This window comes from Wyeomyia smithii, chromosome 3 (assembly GCF_029784165.1).
Source record: "Wyeomyia smithii strain HCP4-BCI-WySm-NY-G18 chromosome 3, ASM2978416v1, whole genome shotgun sequence".
Lineage (NCBI taxonomy): Eukaryota > Metazoa > Arthropoda > Insecta > Diptera > Culicidae > Wyeomyia > Wyeomyia smithii.
This window is the reverse complement of record NC_073696.1, coordinates 26,044,775-26,063,920: the sequence shown is the minus strand read 5'-3', so window position 1 is coordinate 26,063,920 and position 19,146 is coordinate 26,044,775. Positions and strand designations below refer to the sequence as shown.

The window sequence follows — 19,146 nt, the reverse complement described above, 5'->3', positions numbered from 1 at the left end:
AATAGCAAAATTGTTCCTAAACTTTGAAAGTAGTAACTGAATCTTTCGCAATGCATGCCAGTACTCATTTTAAAAATATTAAACAATATTGTTTTCAGTATATTCTGAAAATGTTTAAGATACAATCAAAAAAGTGATCAAAGACACCCCAGTTTACGGTAACACCTTTTTTTTGTTCTTAATCAAATGTTGCTGTGATCGAGTTATTTGATTGACTTCTGTGCTCCAACAGAAAGCTACTGTATACTGATCATGAATTATCAAAAATATCATGTTCATCTTAACAGTGTGTAAATATCACGAAAAGAAAAATAAATTCATTTCTAATTGATATATTGAATAACAATATAGTCAGTATGAGTCGGAACGTGAATTAGCTTTAGTTGTAATTAAGCTTTACAACTTTTATTATAGTTTGGCATGAATTTGTATACTTTAATGCATTCCAGAGTATTTTACATTGGTATTCATTTGAATGTGAATACAGTATTTTGAAAAAAAAAAAGCTTTTTCCATTAAAAAACTGATTATATTACATAAAATTATATAACAGGCTGCAGAACTGTGCTATTTTTTCCTGCGCTTAAGCATTAATTTAACATTCAGAATCAATTTTCATTCGACTGAACAAGAATCAAAGCAAATCAGTGTGTGATAGTAACCAAAATCCCCTATAACATACGAAGCATCAACGCCAGAAGTTAAAAATTTGATTCATACTCATTGAAAACCTGAATAATTATCCCACTTACCTGGTGAAACAACCGGCAATCACTTCAAATCTTAAAACAGTTTCGACTTAACTTGAAATCAAACAAATTTCTACAGAAACTTCTCCCAGAAGCCACCGGCACCGCCAACTTTGTTCTATCCACTTTGATTTGTTTACAGCAGAACGCAGCCAATCTTACATTTCTCAAACGACCTGAAACATTTCTAGACTGGCTGAGAGGTTCGCCTTCCATCCACACACGGAGCTGTCAAAATTTTCCTCGTCTTTTATTCCTTCACGAAAACATCAGCCGAGGTCCGCGAGTGGTTGAAGGTTTAGGTTTTCAATTGTCTTATATAGCCTTTAAAAGGGTGAATTTAGTGACAAATCACCCTAATTAGTGAAACCGAAAGTGATGGCCGAGCTGCTAATTGATCCCAACATTCGGGGCTGGGTGTTTCTGCCCATAGTGGTCATCACCTTTCTGGTCGGAATCATTCGTCACTATTTCTCGATATTGATTTCCTCCCAGAAGAAGGTCGAACTTACGCAGATTCAGGACAGGTAAATGTTGAATCCATCCTATGTGGGCCTTTTAATTATTTGATTCGGTTCCAAACAGTCAAGCCATGATCCGTGCCCGACTGCTGAGGGAGAACGGCAAATACCTAACCCCGCAGTCATTCGCTATGCGAAGACATTACTTCAACAACGAGGAAACGGGTTATTTCAAAACGCAGAAGCGAGCACCACCCAGCCCCAATTCAACCGCCATGCTGTCCGATCTCGTTAAGGGTAACTTTATCAACGTCCTGCCGATGATCGTGATTGGCGGCTGGATCAATTGGATGTTTTCGGGATTCGTCACCACCAAAGTGCCATTTCCGCTGACGCTCCGCTTCAAACCGATGCTGCAGCGTGGAATCGAGCTTGCCTCGCTGGATGCGGCGTGGGTCTCGTCAGCTTCCTGGTACTTTTTGAACGTGTTCGGGCTGAGAAGTATTTACACTCTCGTTCTGGGCGAAAATAATGGTGAGACAGCAGATTATTCCACTAGATTTATGAAATAATCTTTTTTTTGTCGTCTACAGCGGCTGATCAGACGCAAACGATGCAGGACCAGATGTCGGGTGCTGCCGTCGCGATGCCTCAGGATCCGAAGGCGGCCTTCAAAGCCGAATGGGAGGCACTGGAAATCACCGAATATCAGAATGCTCTGGCAAACATCGAGACAGAGCTGCTGGCGTCGATTTATATGCAGGATCGGCCGGTGCACAACCGAGAAGATGGAGCGCTGCGGAATTAACCTATAAGCATTTCTAGACGGTTTAGTTTAGCGTTAATTTGTTGTTTCAAAGCTAGAAAAAGTAATCTTGTGGCACATCTACCGTCTTGTATGAAAGTTTAGCGTTAATGAATATCCTAGCTGGAAGAAGTATAGCCTGTTCTATTTATGTTATTATTCAACAAGCATTTCACGCAATGATTTTGTTTTAGATCCACGTGGACGGGAACATTAGCTTAGGTAGTCTCTAGTTATTAACTAAGATTGTACTATAGCTCAATGAAACCGAATAAAAGCCTCTTGAACGAAGAAAAAACCGTCGATTGCGCTATGAAAATGCTTAGAGAACAAAAACTCGATCGAGTGATGTCTATCAGGGGAAATCGTTCTTACTAAAAAAAAGGAAAAGCTTTGAGCCGTATTACATTCTGTAAGAGGGCCTTTTTTATCTCTTCTGCAAGCACCTAATATTAACTGGAGTATTCGGAAAAATTGTTTTTATCGACAATTTTAAGAGTTTTTTGATCTCTGATTTCAACATTTCACATCAACAACACATCACTCGATCTTGGCTTAGTCTCCGGTCCCTAATCGCCCTCTGCTAATCTTCGCCTCTAATCGCCGATCGGACGTCCTTATTCACACAACACATCCAACGAAAGTGGTTGCTAGGGATGGGAAAAATATCAGTAACTACTGATAGTTATCAGTAAGAAAAGATATCATTAACTATCAGTAAAGTTTTTCTCTTACTGATTTTGTCTGAATTTTTTCTTTGTAGGAGAGGTACTCTACAGTCATATAATTTTCACATAGGCGGAACTAAGAAAATATATATCAGGGAAAACAAGAAAATATTCGAGGAAAAAATTTTAACCGAGAAGCGATCCTTTTTTTAACAGCGGGGGAAAACTGTTTTTTCAGCGTAGAAGGCTGTTTTGGAACCTCTACGCTTTGGTTTCATATCCGATTGAATACTTTTTTCACTGGGATTCCAGAGTTGCGTAAATCTACGTTGCACGTTTTTGTGCGGAATGCTGAAAACTATCCGGGAAAATAATATTATATTTCAGAAAAAATCAGGGAATTTTATCTTGAATTTTTTTTTCGCCTCCCTGGTCGTAACAAAAAAAAAAAAAATACAATAAAAAGATCACCTAAATCGGGATTGAATCTCCGAACTAATGAATTGAGAATATTAACCACAGCGTCAATGCCAACTTCTTTCAGCAAAGCTTATTCAGTAATCAGTATTGAGTAGAGCTAGATATGAGAATCTATTCTGCGTGCTGACCTTACTAAGCTCCGTTTTAATCGCCGTACTACTGAAAAGCTTCTCTCCACATGTTGGGAAGAAGTATGAAATGGACCTATGTAGAATACAACCTTTCTGTGAAAAATTCTGAGCGGGCCTAGAAAACTTCTAGTGTGAGATGGGTGCGCTCTTTGACTAATTTTTATCAAAATGAACAATCTGTATTGTGTGTCTTTATTGAAATCCCGGGTTGGATTTCTTTAATGTAAACCTAAATCACCAACCATATGCAATACCGTCAACGAAAAACAATGTCGCGCCAAGGATGTACAGCTGAATAAAACAACGCTAGCAAATGTAGCGTTGATAGTTTGCTTAAAACTTAAATGCAAATTACTGATATTTACTGATAGTAATCAGTAACGAGTTAGAAATTACTGATAGTTATCAGTAAGAATTTTTAATGATAGTTCCCATCACTAGTGGTTGCCTATACCTCTATCGGTTTCTTTGATAAATATAACACTGGTCAGTACAGATGCGCTCCAAAAGCTAAAACCGGAAAAAATGAAAGATTTTAGATATTCAACCATTTCTGTAAATTTTGGTGTCCCTAGCCACCAACTTTTTTTTAAAGACTTAAATGAGTTTTATCGTAAACATAACGTTAAAGCGACGAACCTGGCGAGTAATTATTTTACGACACTCTCACTTATGTTAACGCGTTTGGGTAATGGATGGGGGCACCAAAACTCATTGGAATGGTTGAATAGCTATAATCTTTCATTTTTTCCCGGTTTGAGCTTTTGGAATGCACTTTTTATCATTTTGTCGACAAGTGATTTCTTCAATAAACGCTCCTCTGACACTCGTGCCACAAGGCCAGCCCACTGTAGCCCGTCCTATTTCATCAGCTTGATGATATCATCACGTGTTGGTATGCTTGGTATACCTTGTAGTGCATGTGCTTGCACCACAATCCTTATCAACCAACACTCATGACCCTAAAGTACCACCGGAAGAATCAGCGTCATGTAGAGCGCGAATTTTGTGCGAATATGCAAGCTGTAGAAACGCAAACCATAAAAGGTATTGCGTAGTAACAAACACTGAGGGAAGCACAAATGTTGTTCTTCCAATACTCCTTCTCAACATTTATTGCCACCACTTGAAATGAGTCTCATCATTTTGGCGAACTTTCTTTGTTTGATTACACAAAGTGGTTTTGTAAGCACCCCAAGAAACATTTTTTGGCTAAAAAAACGTTTTTATAACTAATCTTATTCAGCTGACGGATGAACATAGGTCGAATAATATATTTCTAAGTGTTTAATCAGATTTTAATCAGTCGGTTTTGGAGAATTAAATCAGCTACTTGTTACATTCGGCTTCCTAAATAGCCGAACAAGGGCTTACTAAGAAATAGCTCAGCCATTTGAACATCTTTTATACATGCTGATCGATTCTGTAGAAGCGATTATTCATTCTTTGTACAGCTTGTAGAAAAATTCTTTTACAGCCAACAGTAGTTGGCTTATAGTCTAAATAAGCGCCTATATGACAATTCCATGGCTAAAATTGTACATTCTGTCTTTCTGGAAAAGTGATTTTTCAGCTTGATTACAGCTACCAAAAATATAATTCAAAATATATATTCGTCTTAATTAGACAACTTTTTTTTATTGTTTAGGCACACATCTAAATTTGTCGTTTTTTGGCACTTTTGTGTGGATTTTTCATCGTTTATTTTTATATTTTTGTTAGTGAAAATTACCTTCTTAGTATCCAATTACTTTACTGCCAGTCTCGAATCTCGAACTCATGCTCATGAAGTTGCTGGTAGAACGCGTTACCGATTCGTCTATTTTGACTCACATGCATACTAGGGTGTGTGTGTGTGTGTGGAACATCTCTAGAACCCACTGTCTGGCAGTGATATAGTGAAAAAAAAGACAGTTGCAATTATATTTCAATTCTGCAACTATCTTTGTTTCGGGTTCTAGAAGGTGTTAGCTCTACCGACCTTCCAAAGATCCTTTACAGAATGACTGAGTACTTGCAGTACATTCCGGAGTAATTTTCCAATCGGTAAGCCCCGTCTCAAAATAATATTAGAATCTTACAGATTTTATCAATATTTTCAGACTTTCAATTCGTTTGATACATTTATATCAAAAAAATTGACCCGTATTTAATAGCATGTTATATTTAGTGCCAATTAGTAAAATGAATAAATTTTACCATTTATACGTACCAAAATATAACCTTTGTATGTACCAAAATATTACCTAAAAGCTGATGACAAATTGCTAAACTTGTAATAAATAATGTGTCAATCGGTCGCCTACGCAATTGCTACAATAAGAACTTAAAATAATAATGATAAATTAAGAAATATAAGCAAAAAAAGACATTTATTTGCAATGCATTTGCTTCATTTATGGTGGAAACCGCAGCACTGTCTCTCCACTCGGACCTGCACACAAGCTTGCATGCAAGCCTTAATGTGGAAAGCAAGCGACGCTCGTTCCAATTGTCACTTTCTATGCATAAACAATTTTGAAAGTAACAAAAATATCAATTTTAAACTACCTCCCGCATGTTCACTATACTTATCTTCAGCCGCATCGTTTCAATGTTCACTTCCTCTATCACACGGGATTCGGTAGTCCCAATTGCACCACTAAAATTAGTTTTTTTCTACGACCCGATACAGGATTGACTCTACACTTCTCAAAGCAGTGTTCATCAATCCTTTCATCCGTAATACCCTTTAAACACACTGGACTCTGAACGAAGGCTTCTCGACTATGACTACATCACGAATTACACTTTCCACGTATTATGAATCACGACAAAACGCGACAACTTCGGACGCAATAAACGAAGACAAAACCCGCTGCAAACGACCGTGGCGCCAATCCCATATGCTAATTCAGCTATTTCATCGAATAATCTTCACGGCACGGCATCAAGTAAAAGTTTCGCAGCACACACAACATCACAAACATATTTATACACTTATGTTCGAGCGTCTTGATAGAAAAATTTTCACTACACTTTTCACTTTTTATTCACTTTCACTATTTAATTCTATCACTTTGTGATAGAATTAAATAGTGAAAGTGAATAAAAAGTGAAAAGTGTAGATCACAAACATTCCTGAAAAAACTCACTTCCCGAAAAATCGCACGAACGAAAATTTTGACGTCCGAATCCGGCCATGGCCTGCTTCTCCAACTCACATGCATACTAGGGTGGGACAAAAAATAAATGTTAGCTCCCATGCACTTTTCGTGTTCCTTATGGGTCCCATAACAACTGTGTAACGAAGCAAACATTTGCTTTTTTTTTAATACAGATTTTATTTTGTGCAATCGTACCAAAAATAGCAAATATTTGCGTCGTCTAATACCTGCTTTACTCTCTAGAGATGTCAAGTTGGCTCTTAAAAAAATATCAATACATGAAATTTGTAAGAAAATTTCCTGGGAAAAACTCTTCTGAAGACCGTAAGGCGCTACGATGCTTGTAGAAACATCTATTCACCCCAAACTGATTGAATGTCTGACGGACGGCTCACCATTGAAATTTTCCAGCAACACCGCTACAGCATGCTGCTATTGCAAACTTGCTTAAGTATGAGAAATAATTTCGGTTGGAATTAATTTTCAGAGTGTGATTTTTGCTCATAGTATCTTCGGGGAAGCCTCCAAGATAAATTTAAGCGATATCTTTTCTCATCAAATGGTTGAATTTGCAACAGCAGCATGCTGCGGCAGTGTTTGCTAGTAAAATTCAATGGTGAGCCGTTCGTCAGATATTCAATCAGTCTGGAGTGAATATCTTTTTTCACAAGCAAGGTAGCGCCTTGTGGTCTTCAGTAGAGTTTTTCCCAGGAAAATTTTCTATAAATATCATGTATTGATATATTTTTAGGAGCCAACTGGATATCTCTATAGAAAAAGTTTTGATAAAGTGGTTTTTCCCATATAAAATCGTATGAAAGCTTTAAAAATCGGGCGCAAATCGGGCGTTTCCCCGATCGATCTGAAAAGTTACACAGTTGTTTTAGGACCCATAAGAAACACGAAAAGTGCATGGGAGCGAAAAAATAACACCATCGCTTTTTTTCATATAACCGTGTCCCAGTCTAATTGCATACGTATCGATTTAACTCGTGCATCTATTTTGAGTTTATATTATAAACAATTTTACATTGGCTGTATATAATCTGAATTGTAGCTGAACAAGCGCTTCAGCATTTTGTACAAATGTAGCTAAATAAGCGCATCAGCAATTTGTGAAAATGCTGAAGCGCTTGTTCATCTTTGAGCTTATTGCCTACTAACTTATTTTCGTAAACCGATTTTTGTCTTTGCTAATGGATGTGCACACTTGCTTAAATCAACACCAGCGGCATTACTGACGGTTTTAGTCTTTGATAATAAATTTGCATGCATGCTATTAGCGACACTAACGGCATTATAGCCTACTAAGAAAAATTTCAAAATAATCGTTTTTTTCTGGTCGATGAAATCGCCATTGAGTGACACGTCTGTTTGTCTGGTTGCAGACTTTATTCAGCTATTTTAAAATTATTAGCTGTTTTATTCATCCCACTTGTTTGTAGGTTCGTGCGCTTCGCTGAGACACCATTTCAATCAAACAAGCCGTTTTTGTTCTAGGTTTTTCTGATATGGAAATTTTTATCCATCAGTCATAACTTTGGATAGGCCCTTTTGAAAGAGCAGTCGTCAATCTACATGAAGAACTGATATCATAAAATGACCTCTTTATCAAAAAGGAACAACTGTAAAAAGTTTCAGCGGAATCGTAAACGATCGATCAGGATCGATTTGCGAAGTTGCGTGAATTGCCCCGGCTATGAAAATTTATATTGCAAAATACTAAAAAACAACCCATTAATACTTACGATACAGTTTTGTTTTTGTTCACGTGTCAAATATAAAAAGAGAAAAGACTCCATTTTTTTATGACCGAAAAATAACAAGCAAATTATTGGAACCTCGGTGGGTTCGAAATGGAAATGGTGTAACGGTATGTCAAAAGGCATAGTCAGCCATGTTGAATAATCAGTTACAATGCCAAGTTTGGTTCCTTGTGCTTGGCTGCATGGGTCAGACTAACAGACTAACTCGTCATCTGGCTCCTCGAGGTTGTGTATGGTGATGGATCGGGTGAGTTGGAAGTCGGCTGATACGGTACCGAAATATGGCATTGAAAAGTAATAAACAATCGTTTTTCTAATAGAATACTACAAGGTATACAGCCCTAAACCTGGACTAAACACTGTAATTAGGGTATTTTGAAGTAGAATACTTCTCTCAGGAAGTTCGGCTACATAGGGATGTGAAATGAAAATCTAAAACCGAAAAAAGTGAAAAATATGTCCAATTTCAAATGCTAATAAATCGGTTAGTATTCGATGGATTTCCTTCGTTCTTGCAGCAATAGATTGGAAAATCTTCTAAGATTCTTCCCAAAATAAGATAATTGTAATTTTATTATTCCGACTATTGTACTATTGAAAATAGTCAAGCCTTGTCAAAACGAAAAATTCGACCTCTGATTGGTCGTTATATGCTTGCCTCCCAAGCACGGTCGACAGGATCATATACCTTGCAATTGAAAACATGCTATTCGGCCTATATAAGAGCCTGTTTCAGCCGGAGCCGCTCATTATAGTTCTAGACAGCGACAACAGCAGTCGTCCTTCCTTAGCAACAGCACTAGCCCTGTGGTTGGTCATCACGTCTCAGGAGCAGCGCGGTTTTTCTCAGCGTGTGTCGCCAGACAGCCATTATTCCCCCCGTGTTGGGGCAGCATGAAGATTGCCATCAGGAAATCCAATTTCGGAAATCAATTTCGGAAATCAAAGCACCCGTCTAATTTACTGAATGTGAAATAGCTTCCACAGTGCATGTTGTCCGTGTATCTTAATTCACCCAATGTTAAGGCAGCACAAAGGTTGTAATTAGCAACCGATTTTGAACCGCAACATGCTTTTTTCAAGGCAAAAAAAAAATAATTGAAGGTTAATAATTTTCTGGCATCAACACAAGCAGACATTCTGTGCGGGATGCATCGAAATTCTGTTGTAGTTGTCTAATTTTCACTTTATTTAGTAAACCCCCCCTGTAGGGGCAGCGCAAAGGCTGCGATCAGCAAAACCAACATTGAATAATAAACTGCCCTGTTAGAACGCATTCACAAAAGCAGTTAGTTCGACTATGCAGAGCTAATATGAAGTCGATTCAAACAATCAGCATAAACAGAATTTCGTCGTTTCCCAGCTGCCAAGTTGTGTGAGAGCCAAGTTGTGTGAGAGTGTGTGAGAGCACCATCGGTGTTTATTCGCTGGATACAAAAATCAAATGCGAATTGTGGAATAATTTGTTTGAACAACATTAGGGAATGGAACAACTGAACTGATAGGGCGTGGTCTATTTCGTAGCACCCTTCGGCTATAAAAGAGTGTTTCTGGGAAAACTAGTCACATTCATTAGTCGGAAGGTGAGCTTGGATGGACCGTCCGGGTTGCGCCTGTGGTTGCCTTCAAATTAAACAAATCACTTGCCCTGTGGTTGTTCACCACGTCTCAAGCCTCTGCCAGGCTGAACGCCAACGCGAGCGATCGGGCGAAATTTTTGCCGTACATCAGCCGGAACTTGCTCTAATGGAAAAGTTGAATCATTTTGTTCAAAAGAATATTACTGTCGGTAATATTACAGAGATGCGATTGCATTATATCCGATATGGAATTGAACAATTGTTCTTTTGAGGACAAATAAAACACTTAATTTGAAGAGTTTATAGTTTTGGGTACCAGTAGCAGTATGGTAACAGCCTCAGCGGTAGGTGCAGCCGGTACTTCCATGAGGCGGATGTTATAAGGAAGTAAATGGAAGCGGCATGGCGAAACAGTTCGGGTGTGCTTAGACGCGCGTCATTTTTCGTTGTTGATATTATTCCCCACATGAAACGAAGCGCTTTCGTACGATAGCGGCGGTATTAGCGGTAGATGCATTTGCCAACACTTACTCCAGTAAAGCCGTGTGTAATTTTCAATGTGAAAACACCTTTCTATTGTGTTGGCCGTGCACATTAGGCCTCTGCCAGGCTAAACGCGAAAAGCGGCGTGGACCGTTTCGCCCGGCCGTAGGTTAATGTGCAGCCGTTAGTAGAGCTGTGTATAAGTATTCTACTTCATCCTCGCGGTCGTGGCTTTGCACACAACCCTCCTGTGATTTTTTGTTACAAAATATACAGAGTCTGCATACAAAATCATTGTGTTTGCTCAGCGATTGTACATATTTTTATTTTCAGCCTTCCCTGGAAATCAATTTTTGAAATATATTCAACAACACTCGAAAGAATATCGTTTATATCTGACGATATCATACCTGTAGTATTTTTTGTGCAAACAACATGTATTTGACAAGGCATAAGCATTTCGTGCTTTTTTCTCGTAACGCGTCAAAGTCAGAATTAACTCTATATCCTCAAAAACCAAATCCAATAATACTTACGTTATCATAATGAATGTTTTTGTCTTATTTAACTCTGATTAAGTCAAATCTATAATATGGATCTTACTTTCAAAATAATATGGAAGCCACAAAGGTTCATTAATTGGCAAACATAAGAAGATATTTCAAACAAAATTAGGCCGATACAAATTTCGAATTCTTTTTATGTCCAAGGTTATCAAAGTTAGCAAAGGGGGTGGCAAAAAATAAATAACACCGAGACGAAAAAAAAAGAAATATCTTTGATCAAAGTTTGTGTGCAAGTTATGACGTTTGTAACTTGCACTCAAATAAATGTTGAAAAATAACACTTAATTATTATTATTATTTATTTCGCTTGCCTTTTGACGACACTCTCGCTGTCACTGGACTTGTTTGTTGCTAAATAAAGTATTTATGCTGTCGGAAAACCAATAAAATGAACAAAACGGTTTGAGCTTTTTTTTTTCTTTCCCTTCCAATATTCAAGATGAAATGAAAATGAAAATAAAATTTGTAACGGCCTTATTAACAAGTTCCACGAAAAACTCGTAGCAATCCACAATAACATTTTTTTTTGCTTGACAATTTTTTTCATTTGCCTACAACTACATTCGCTGTATTACGAAGACAGCTAATATACGTTTATTATGGTTAAGCTTAAAATAATAATATATGATCTAACAATTTTGAAATGTAAAAAGAGATTCTGAATAAATTTTAGTGAATAAACAAAAAATCACAAGCATTCGCAGGCTCTTTTCCTTTAATAAATGTATATATTTAGGAATTTACTCTTTCGATACCATCCGGTCACGATTATTAATTGAATATCGAAGATAAAATTAAATAAATATCCGTTACAAAAATTTACAACTCTTGTTGAGTAATTTGATGGTAATCATATAAGGTTCTGAAAGCAGGTTTAGAAATTGTTCAAAAAAAGGGGATTGTTTCAAACTTTTCGAAAACCCTTCGAGACATCAAATTAGTCTACGTTCATGGAAGCAATTTGCTTCAAGCAAACATAAATTGACCTATTGGGACGAGGAGACTCTGTCAATTTTTATTCCGATATTGATACAGAGAATATCACAGGGAACAGATGGTGTCCATTCACGTCGTCTGTGCTAGGAATGCTCGCATGTAATTGGTTCATTATTCGCGTAAATTTGTTATTGAAACTTTTTATCAATTTTACCGCTTAGCATTGAAATTAGAGTGATAACTAGCATATTACAAAATTGTTATACATTTTATCTTCCCAACAACATATTGGTTATTTTATTTTTTTTTTTTTGTTCAATCAAGCTCATATTGGTTATTGTTATCCGTCATGTGGTTATGCTGTTATTAACGTTTGAAATCTGGCGCATCATTTGCCAGTTTCATTTCCAATTTTACAGAATGCATCCGTGTATAGTAAACAAAGACGTAGTCCCACGTCAAAATACTTTCGGCCTTCTTTACGATAAAAAGTATATATATCACGATTAACAGTTAGCAATGTTCTAACGTTTCACATTCTAGCACTCAGAAAAATAGCACTATTGCCGCAAATATACTATCCACGTGAAGAGAAACCAAAAACCCCTGTTGGCCTGTTGTTATTCAAAAAATAAACGAAAAGCTGTCACTTAGAGACCTCCAGCGCAAAAAAGTTACCTCATCGCGCGCCAGTTTTTTGATCAAACCATTACGCCATGTTCTACTTATCATGATTATGGCTAGAAAAGATAATATTTTCTAAGAGTAATGGCTTTTAGAAGAGCTTTTGCATATTTGTTTATTTTTTTTTTTTGTTCACACATTTATTTGACACGGCACAATACAAATTAATGTTTTACGGAGCTGATGGGCTCTCCGTTAACTACGGAGCTATTTGAGATTTTTGCATTGTTTTGTGAAATTGACATTGGCTTTATTGCTTCGTTAAATTGTTTGCCAAATTCTCAAAGTTTCTTGTCAACTGTGAATGCCTGGTCCACTTTCCGAAGATCCGGTTCCATAATGATAGAATCATTCGCTGCTGTTGATACCCTACCTTGTTTCACAGTCGAGTGTAGAAACAGCGAGAGTATGAAGCACGAAAATTGATCGGAACTTGGTCTCTTTTCGATATTTAGGATCTCTTTGATAATACTTTCCTTCCTGCTCTGTCCAATATGCAATTATTCAATAATTTTATATTAGCTTTTATGATTAACTGACTTGTAAATAATACAAAAAACGGTTGTTTCCCTAGCCCTCACACTTTTGGGATTTATAATACTATGAATGTTTCAATTTATTTCACTAACTTTCATCAACTTTTACCTTAAACGATCAAAATAAAATTAGGGCAGAAGGCACTAAGAAGCGCTCGCACGCTTTACTTCTAAGACTTCAAGAACTTCTCGCTTCGCATGCTGATTGCTGCTTGTGGCATGTTAGCTTTCTGCTTTGGAGCCTTTGGCCTTTGTTGTGGTGCATTATGGTCACGGGCTTGTATGGTGCCAATGGTAATTTTATCAAAAAAGACATTGAAATCGAGTATTTCCGCCATATATATTGCTGAATAAAAATACAATTGAACTCACCGGACTCCTCAAGAAGTTCGGAGTAATGGCATGGCCATTCGTTTGTATTGTAGTCAGTGTATCAATTTCGATTGTTGACCGGTTGTTGACCGGTTAACAAGTCAGCTGTGTTCAACATGTTTGCTGCATTGTCGCTTGACCATGAATACACTTGATAGGTTTCAACATTATATGCCACCAATACTAATAATAATTCGTCTAATATGTTGACGACTGTTGGTCAATTCGTCGTCGGAACTGCTGAATTTTCCCGTTCTATACATATTGGACCGTAGTTCCTAATATGCTCCTACCAAATCTACTTCATTAATCTACGGCATTAATCGTAATGCTGAACAGGCGGCTGTGTAGGTCTTCGCCAATTTTAGCTCGTACCATTGTTGCAGCTTTAGCCAAAAAACAAAGTTCGAACGATTATTTGGAAAGTTAAGAGCTCCCTGTATTGCTTTCGTCAATCTTCGAAAGCGCTTTTGTTCAAAGAACCTGAAGCTTGCTCCATCAAGAGCCATAATTTCGACGCAAGCGATTTGATTTTTTTTTTCGCCCATTTCGATGGTTGTTTTGGCTTTTTTCCCTTTAGGTGTAACTGGTTTATCCAAGTTGCGATATTTAAAGTTCTGAGCATTTTAGATTTGTTGTTTTTGTATGTTCAGGATATCTTTCTATTTGTTTTACGTTCTGGTGTTGTTTCGATTTGTTTAAGATTTTTACCATTTTAAAACTTTTTATATTGCTTAATATTGTTGAAAAAATTTAGAGCTTACGCAGAAGTTAACCGAACGAATCAATCATTGAACGCAAATCGGAATAGTAACTCTATTCTCGTTCCTTTGTGTGTTCTACGTTTTTTCAATAGGAACAAAATAAGTTCAGATATCTTACCTGTGGAGTTCAAATGATACTGGCACCTGAGTTCATGGTGTATAATCAAGAGCACCGATAATAATTATGTTCAAAGTGCTCGGCAACTTGAGGAAGTTTGTGATAATATTTACTTTTTTTTTCATGTTGCTTTTCGAAAGATACTGTCACTTTTACATACGGTAAGCTCGAACGAAGGTTGTTTATTTTATGCAGCAACCACTTGGATACAAGCAAAAAGGCAAGGAGCACTTGTTTTTTGTTCGAATCAGATAACCGTAATATAGGTAATGAGAGTTAACTTTTTTATAAATAACCATATTCTTTATTAAACGCCATGTTCCTATAAAATCAAATTCAACAACAAATTATACATCTACATTAAATATATACATAAATATTACATATGACGATCAATCCTGTGTCTGACGAATGTGACGACCTAGGCTACAAATTTGGATTTTTTCCTGTTTCCAATTCTTCACAACATGACACAAAAAACTTCTATTCTACCACTTGCTGGTTTTTTTGTTTGTTTTCCTAATTCAACTTACACAAAAATAATTTTGCTTCTACACTTTGGCTCCGATTTTGAGTGGTCCTAACGGTTACTGGTAATAAAAATGGAATTTGTCGTGATTTTGGGTTTTCCCCCGGCCCATTCTTGTTACTTGTTGCCTTTCTTTTTCTCTAGAAAGAGCGTTGCTCTTACACGTGGATAATACTAATCATCACCTTGATAACGGTGGCTGTGAAACAAAACGAAACAAAAACTGAAACAGAAAACATCTAGTAGGCACATGCATCTCGGATGCGAAGCAGTGGCGTAGCGTGACCGGGTGACACCCGGGGCGGGAAATTTGGGTGTCACCCCTTCTGCCCTGGGTGTCACCCCCACCAGGTTGCAGTGAAATCATTTTCGTTCGTTTTCAATTGCACTTAATCTACCCATTTTTTAAAAAATGGTTGGGATTATACACACTCTTTCTTACGCGGGTTTTTTTTTTTGATACGTATTTTCAAACGGGATTTTTTTGCAATAGCGCGGATTTTATTTACCCGATTTGAAAGATAAGTAAATCTACTCTAATCTTTTTTTTTTTGGGGGCGATACTCCCCACGCTACGCCAGTGATGCGAAGCATACTTTTGTGCGGCAAACGATAAAGAAATACATTTATAATGCTACAGCTGATGTTGATGATGATAATGATGACCGGGTAAAGACTACAGACCCCTTCCCCTCCCCACTGTCTAGATTTGTTCGGTCACTTAACAGGTGCTAGCTTATGCTCTTACATGGGTTCGTGTTACTTAGAAATTAAGAAAAAAAATCGTTGGGAAGCTAACGAACCGCTGGTGTGCTAGTTTCTTTGTTTGTTTGTATTTTGCTTAAATAGCTACAGTTTTTTCAAGGGCAATCAATGTTCAATTTGTACTTGGCTGAGATTTTCTCATTGTTCCGATTTTGGTTGAATGGCAAACTACGAAGAACCTTCACTTTCTCTCTCTCTCTTTCTTTGCTTGTTACAGGTAAACTAAGAGCTACATTATTTTTATACTTAACTCAGGTGTCGTTACGTGCACTGGTCGCTATGTTATGTGTAGATGTTTGTGGGTGTCGGTGTATGTTGTAAGAATGCAAAAAAAGGCGGGACATTGATTCTACTAACTATCGATTATTGCATCGTTTGTCGGCTTAGATTTCAATGATTATCCTATCGGTGCTGTTGCAACTGTTGCTCGCGTCGTCACTCTGCACTGAACCGTCCGTGTCGTAGTTCAGCTCGAAGCGTTCCTCCGGTTTGCTGACGGATGTGGCGATCAGCTTGAAGGATTCTCCGGGCTCGCACAGTTTGGCACGCTTTTCCGCCTTTGGGAAGAGAATGGCGGAAAAATGTATCCGCACATGATCCTTGAAGGAACACTCGGAGCTGTCGGTGTAGTCGCAGTGCTCACAGCTGTACACCTTCGGTTGTTTGGTCAATTCCGTGATTGGCGCTTCTAGTGCGCCCCCCTGCCGTGTGCGGTTCGATCTTCGGGGACGCGCCGTATTCGGTTCAGGTATCGGATCCGGATCGGGTTCCGCGGAAGGTGCCATCAATAAAGCGTTATAGTCATTCTCAACTACCCACAGCGGTTCTGGATCGCCCACCTGGATTAGATTGGGCTGTGCGTGACGGTCACTTTCGGAATGCAAACTTCGCAGTTCGGCGGTTGTTCTGTCGTAGTTGCTCGAGTGCACATTTCTGTGGGTGGCTGTGCTGGACTCGTCACAGGTCGAAAACGAACATAGATCGCACTGGTATTTTTCCCTCTGCGTGTGTCTATTCTGGTGTATCACGATTTCGCTTTCGTCCAGGTAACGAGCGGGACAGTTCTGACAGAAGAAAACGATCATCTTTTTGCTCGTGTCGGAATGTCTTTTCCCATTGTTGTCGCTGGTGGCCGGTGTGATGCTAACTTCGGCTGTCATTTTCTTCGTCAGATCTAGTATGTCGGCAGCGGTTAGACCGCTGGATTTTGTTTCGTTGCCTAGTAGAAGTGACAGTTCACCGTTACCACTACCGGTTGCAGTAGGCTTCGGCGTCGAATGACTTTTCTCATTGTGTGTTTTCTGGTGTTGAATTAACAGGTGCTTTTTGGTGACGTTGTACGAGCAGATGTCGCATTTGTACGGATCGCCACGAGGCCGGTGGAAGGATTTGTGATAGGCAAACTGGGTTTTACTGTTGGTTACGTACGGGCAGGCCTCACACTGGTAGCGTTTGGTGCGCGGAGGAGGCTCATCGTGTTCCTCGGTGGCATCGCTGGACGGGGTGCTGTCAAGCAGTGTTAACGGCGTCAGTTGCAGTTGCGCTGGTGGTTCCATCGAAGATTCCTCTGTCAGGTTGATGAATGTCATGTGGACGGACTGAGCTGAGGTGGGTGGTGTGGAAGCAGGTGTGACGGTAACGGAGTTGCTGACAAACGGACTGCCGCTATTACGGTGACCCGGGGAGAATATGAGAGGTGGTGGGAGTGTGGATGGTTGCACTGCTGGCTGCACGATGGGCACCTCCTGGACGATGAGACTGACCTCGGGGACGATCGCTATCGGGTGCAGCGTGACCGGCTGTACGGGGATATCCTGTGAAACTGAGTCGAATGATTGAAATGGCTTTCGCACTTTCTTCAAATTGCGTGTATCAGTTACGTTTTGCGACGGTTTTGCGGCGGTGACCATCTCGATTAGCACGTTGCCGTTATGCTTTAAACGGCAGTGTCTCTGGAAGAATAAAATTGGTGGAGCCAAGTTAGAAGGTGGAATCTGTTCCAGATGCCGTGAAGGTGAGTGAAAGTTAAAATTATAATGACTAATCGTAGGTGCTCATAACATAGAACAAAATAAACTACCGAAGGTTTTACCACTAATCCCGCATGATTTCAAATTGTAATGAGTGCGAATTTCGAGCAATAATACATTTGTTGCAAGCAAATTTATCTTCTCCGATCCCTTGATATTTGACTTTCACTTTAAATCAAAGCCCAAATCGAATTGTGCACCAACGATAGATGCCTAATTCTGCTTAACTTCATTAGTTTTCAATCATAAAATAAGTATCAGTATCCACCATATTTGAAAAGGTCTATTTTGAAAATATTTATTCTGGAATATATTTCCGCTCTGTTGAGCTTCACAGTTCACGATTTATGGAACTGGCTCAGAAAACAACACAAACACGTTTCGAGTACTTGTATTAACTCTCTATAACTCTAAATTCTTTTTCTAATAGTGAGTCATAAAATTTCTTTTTCCTGTTATGTGGAAATTTTAGAACTATGTCCTTAAGAGCCAGTTCGCGAGAACCGCAACCACTTTTACAAGGGAGGTTGTATCGAGGTTCTCCGATCGGACTGAAACTTTTGGGGTTTGTTTATCTATATAATAGAACATTGTTTGCATATTGTCAGATTTTTTGAAAAGGGGTAAGTGGGGTAAAAAAGCACATCAAAAATTGATGTCGAAAAACTGCTAAAAACGTAAAATTGTTATAACTTTGTGTAAACTGGGAGTCGCTATCGACAATACATGATGAGATATTCGCATTTTTGTAAAAAAGAAGGTGATTTTCACAGTAGTTTTTCTCTTTCAAACAGATCTAGGATTAAAATCCAAATAATACGTTTTGTAGTGCAACTCAAGAGCTTTCTTTATATATATCCAAAAAATGCGCCGTTATAAAGATGCGTGAGAAAATCCAATTTTTCGACAACATTTTTTGACCATCATTTGGAACCCATTGTGCGAGAAGCGAAACTCTGTTTTGTGTCGTTATTCTTTCATTGGGTTATAATTTTCAGGTTGTGTTTGTTCATGCACTAGTGCAATAGTTTGCAGAATTTAAGGTTTTTGGAAAAGGGGTTAGTCAGGCGCTTCAAAATCTTATATTTAGAAATTGCTCAAATCTCTCGCATTAGCGTAGCCAGAATTAGTGTTTAGTGGTTGTTACATCAAGGCAGCCAGTGAAAAGTTGTCCTTGACATCAGAGTGGGAAATTTTATTATTCTTTGTCCAACCTTGAATATGAAAAGATGTTCTTTAGTAAAACTCTTAAACTCATTTAAACCTTTAGAAATATCATTTTGGCGACGAGGATCTCAAGAATCCACGAACATGGCAGAAGATAGAGTTGAGCAGCCGCAATCGGGAATTCAAGACATTCAAGATCGGCAGATGGCGGCCCAGCAGCAGCAGCCTCAGTTATCAGCAGATTTTGGAGTTCCTCTCATCGAACATCACCGAGTTTGTCTTCGGCGAAGAAAACGGAGTTACGTTCGAGCGCTGGTTTAACCGGTACCAGGACCTCTTCGAGAACGATGCAGGCCAGCTAAATGATGCGGCTAAGGTTCGTCTACTTCTTCGGAAGCTGGACACCCATT

General features: G+C 38.5%; 2 protein-coding genes across 5 annotated transcripts in view; one reads left to right on the top strand and one right to left on the bottom strand.

Annotated features, from left to right (window-relative positions):
- Nucleotides 1-990: 990 nt before the first annotated feature.
- Nucleotides 991-2,313, top strand: LOC129729940 (ER membrane protein complex subunit 3). The gene is made up of 3 exons (XM_055688869.1): nucleotides 991-1,276; nucleotides 1,335-1,744; nucleotides 1,804-2,313. The coding sequence occupies exons 1-3, from the start codon at nucleotides 1,128-1,130 to the stop codon at nucleotides 2,016-2,018; spliced, it is 774 nt and encodes a 257-aa protein (XP_055544844.1). The 5' UTR covers nucleotides 991-1,127; the 3' UTR covers nucleotides 2,019-2,313.
- A 12,219-nt stretch (nucleotides 2,314-14,532) lies between these two features.
- LOC129726671 (uncharacterized) overlaps nucleotides 14,533-19,146 on the bottom strand; it is a 75,772-nt gene continuing 71,158 nt past the window's right edge. For all 4 annotated transcript variants that reach the window (XM_055683630.1, XM_055683631.1, XM_055683632.1 and 1 more), the window contains one exon: nucleotides 14,533-17,491. In XM_055683630.1, coding sequence (XP_055539605.1) covers nucleotides 15,923-17,491 — 1,569 coding nt within the window. In that variant the 3' untranslated portion in view covers nucleotides 14,533-15,922. The remainder of the gene's footprint in view (nucleotides 17,492-19,146) is intronic.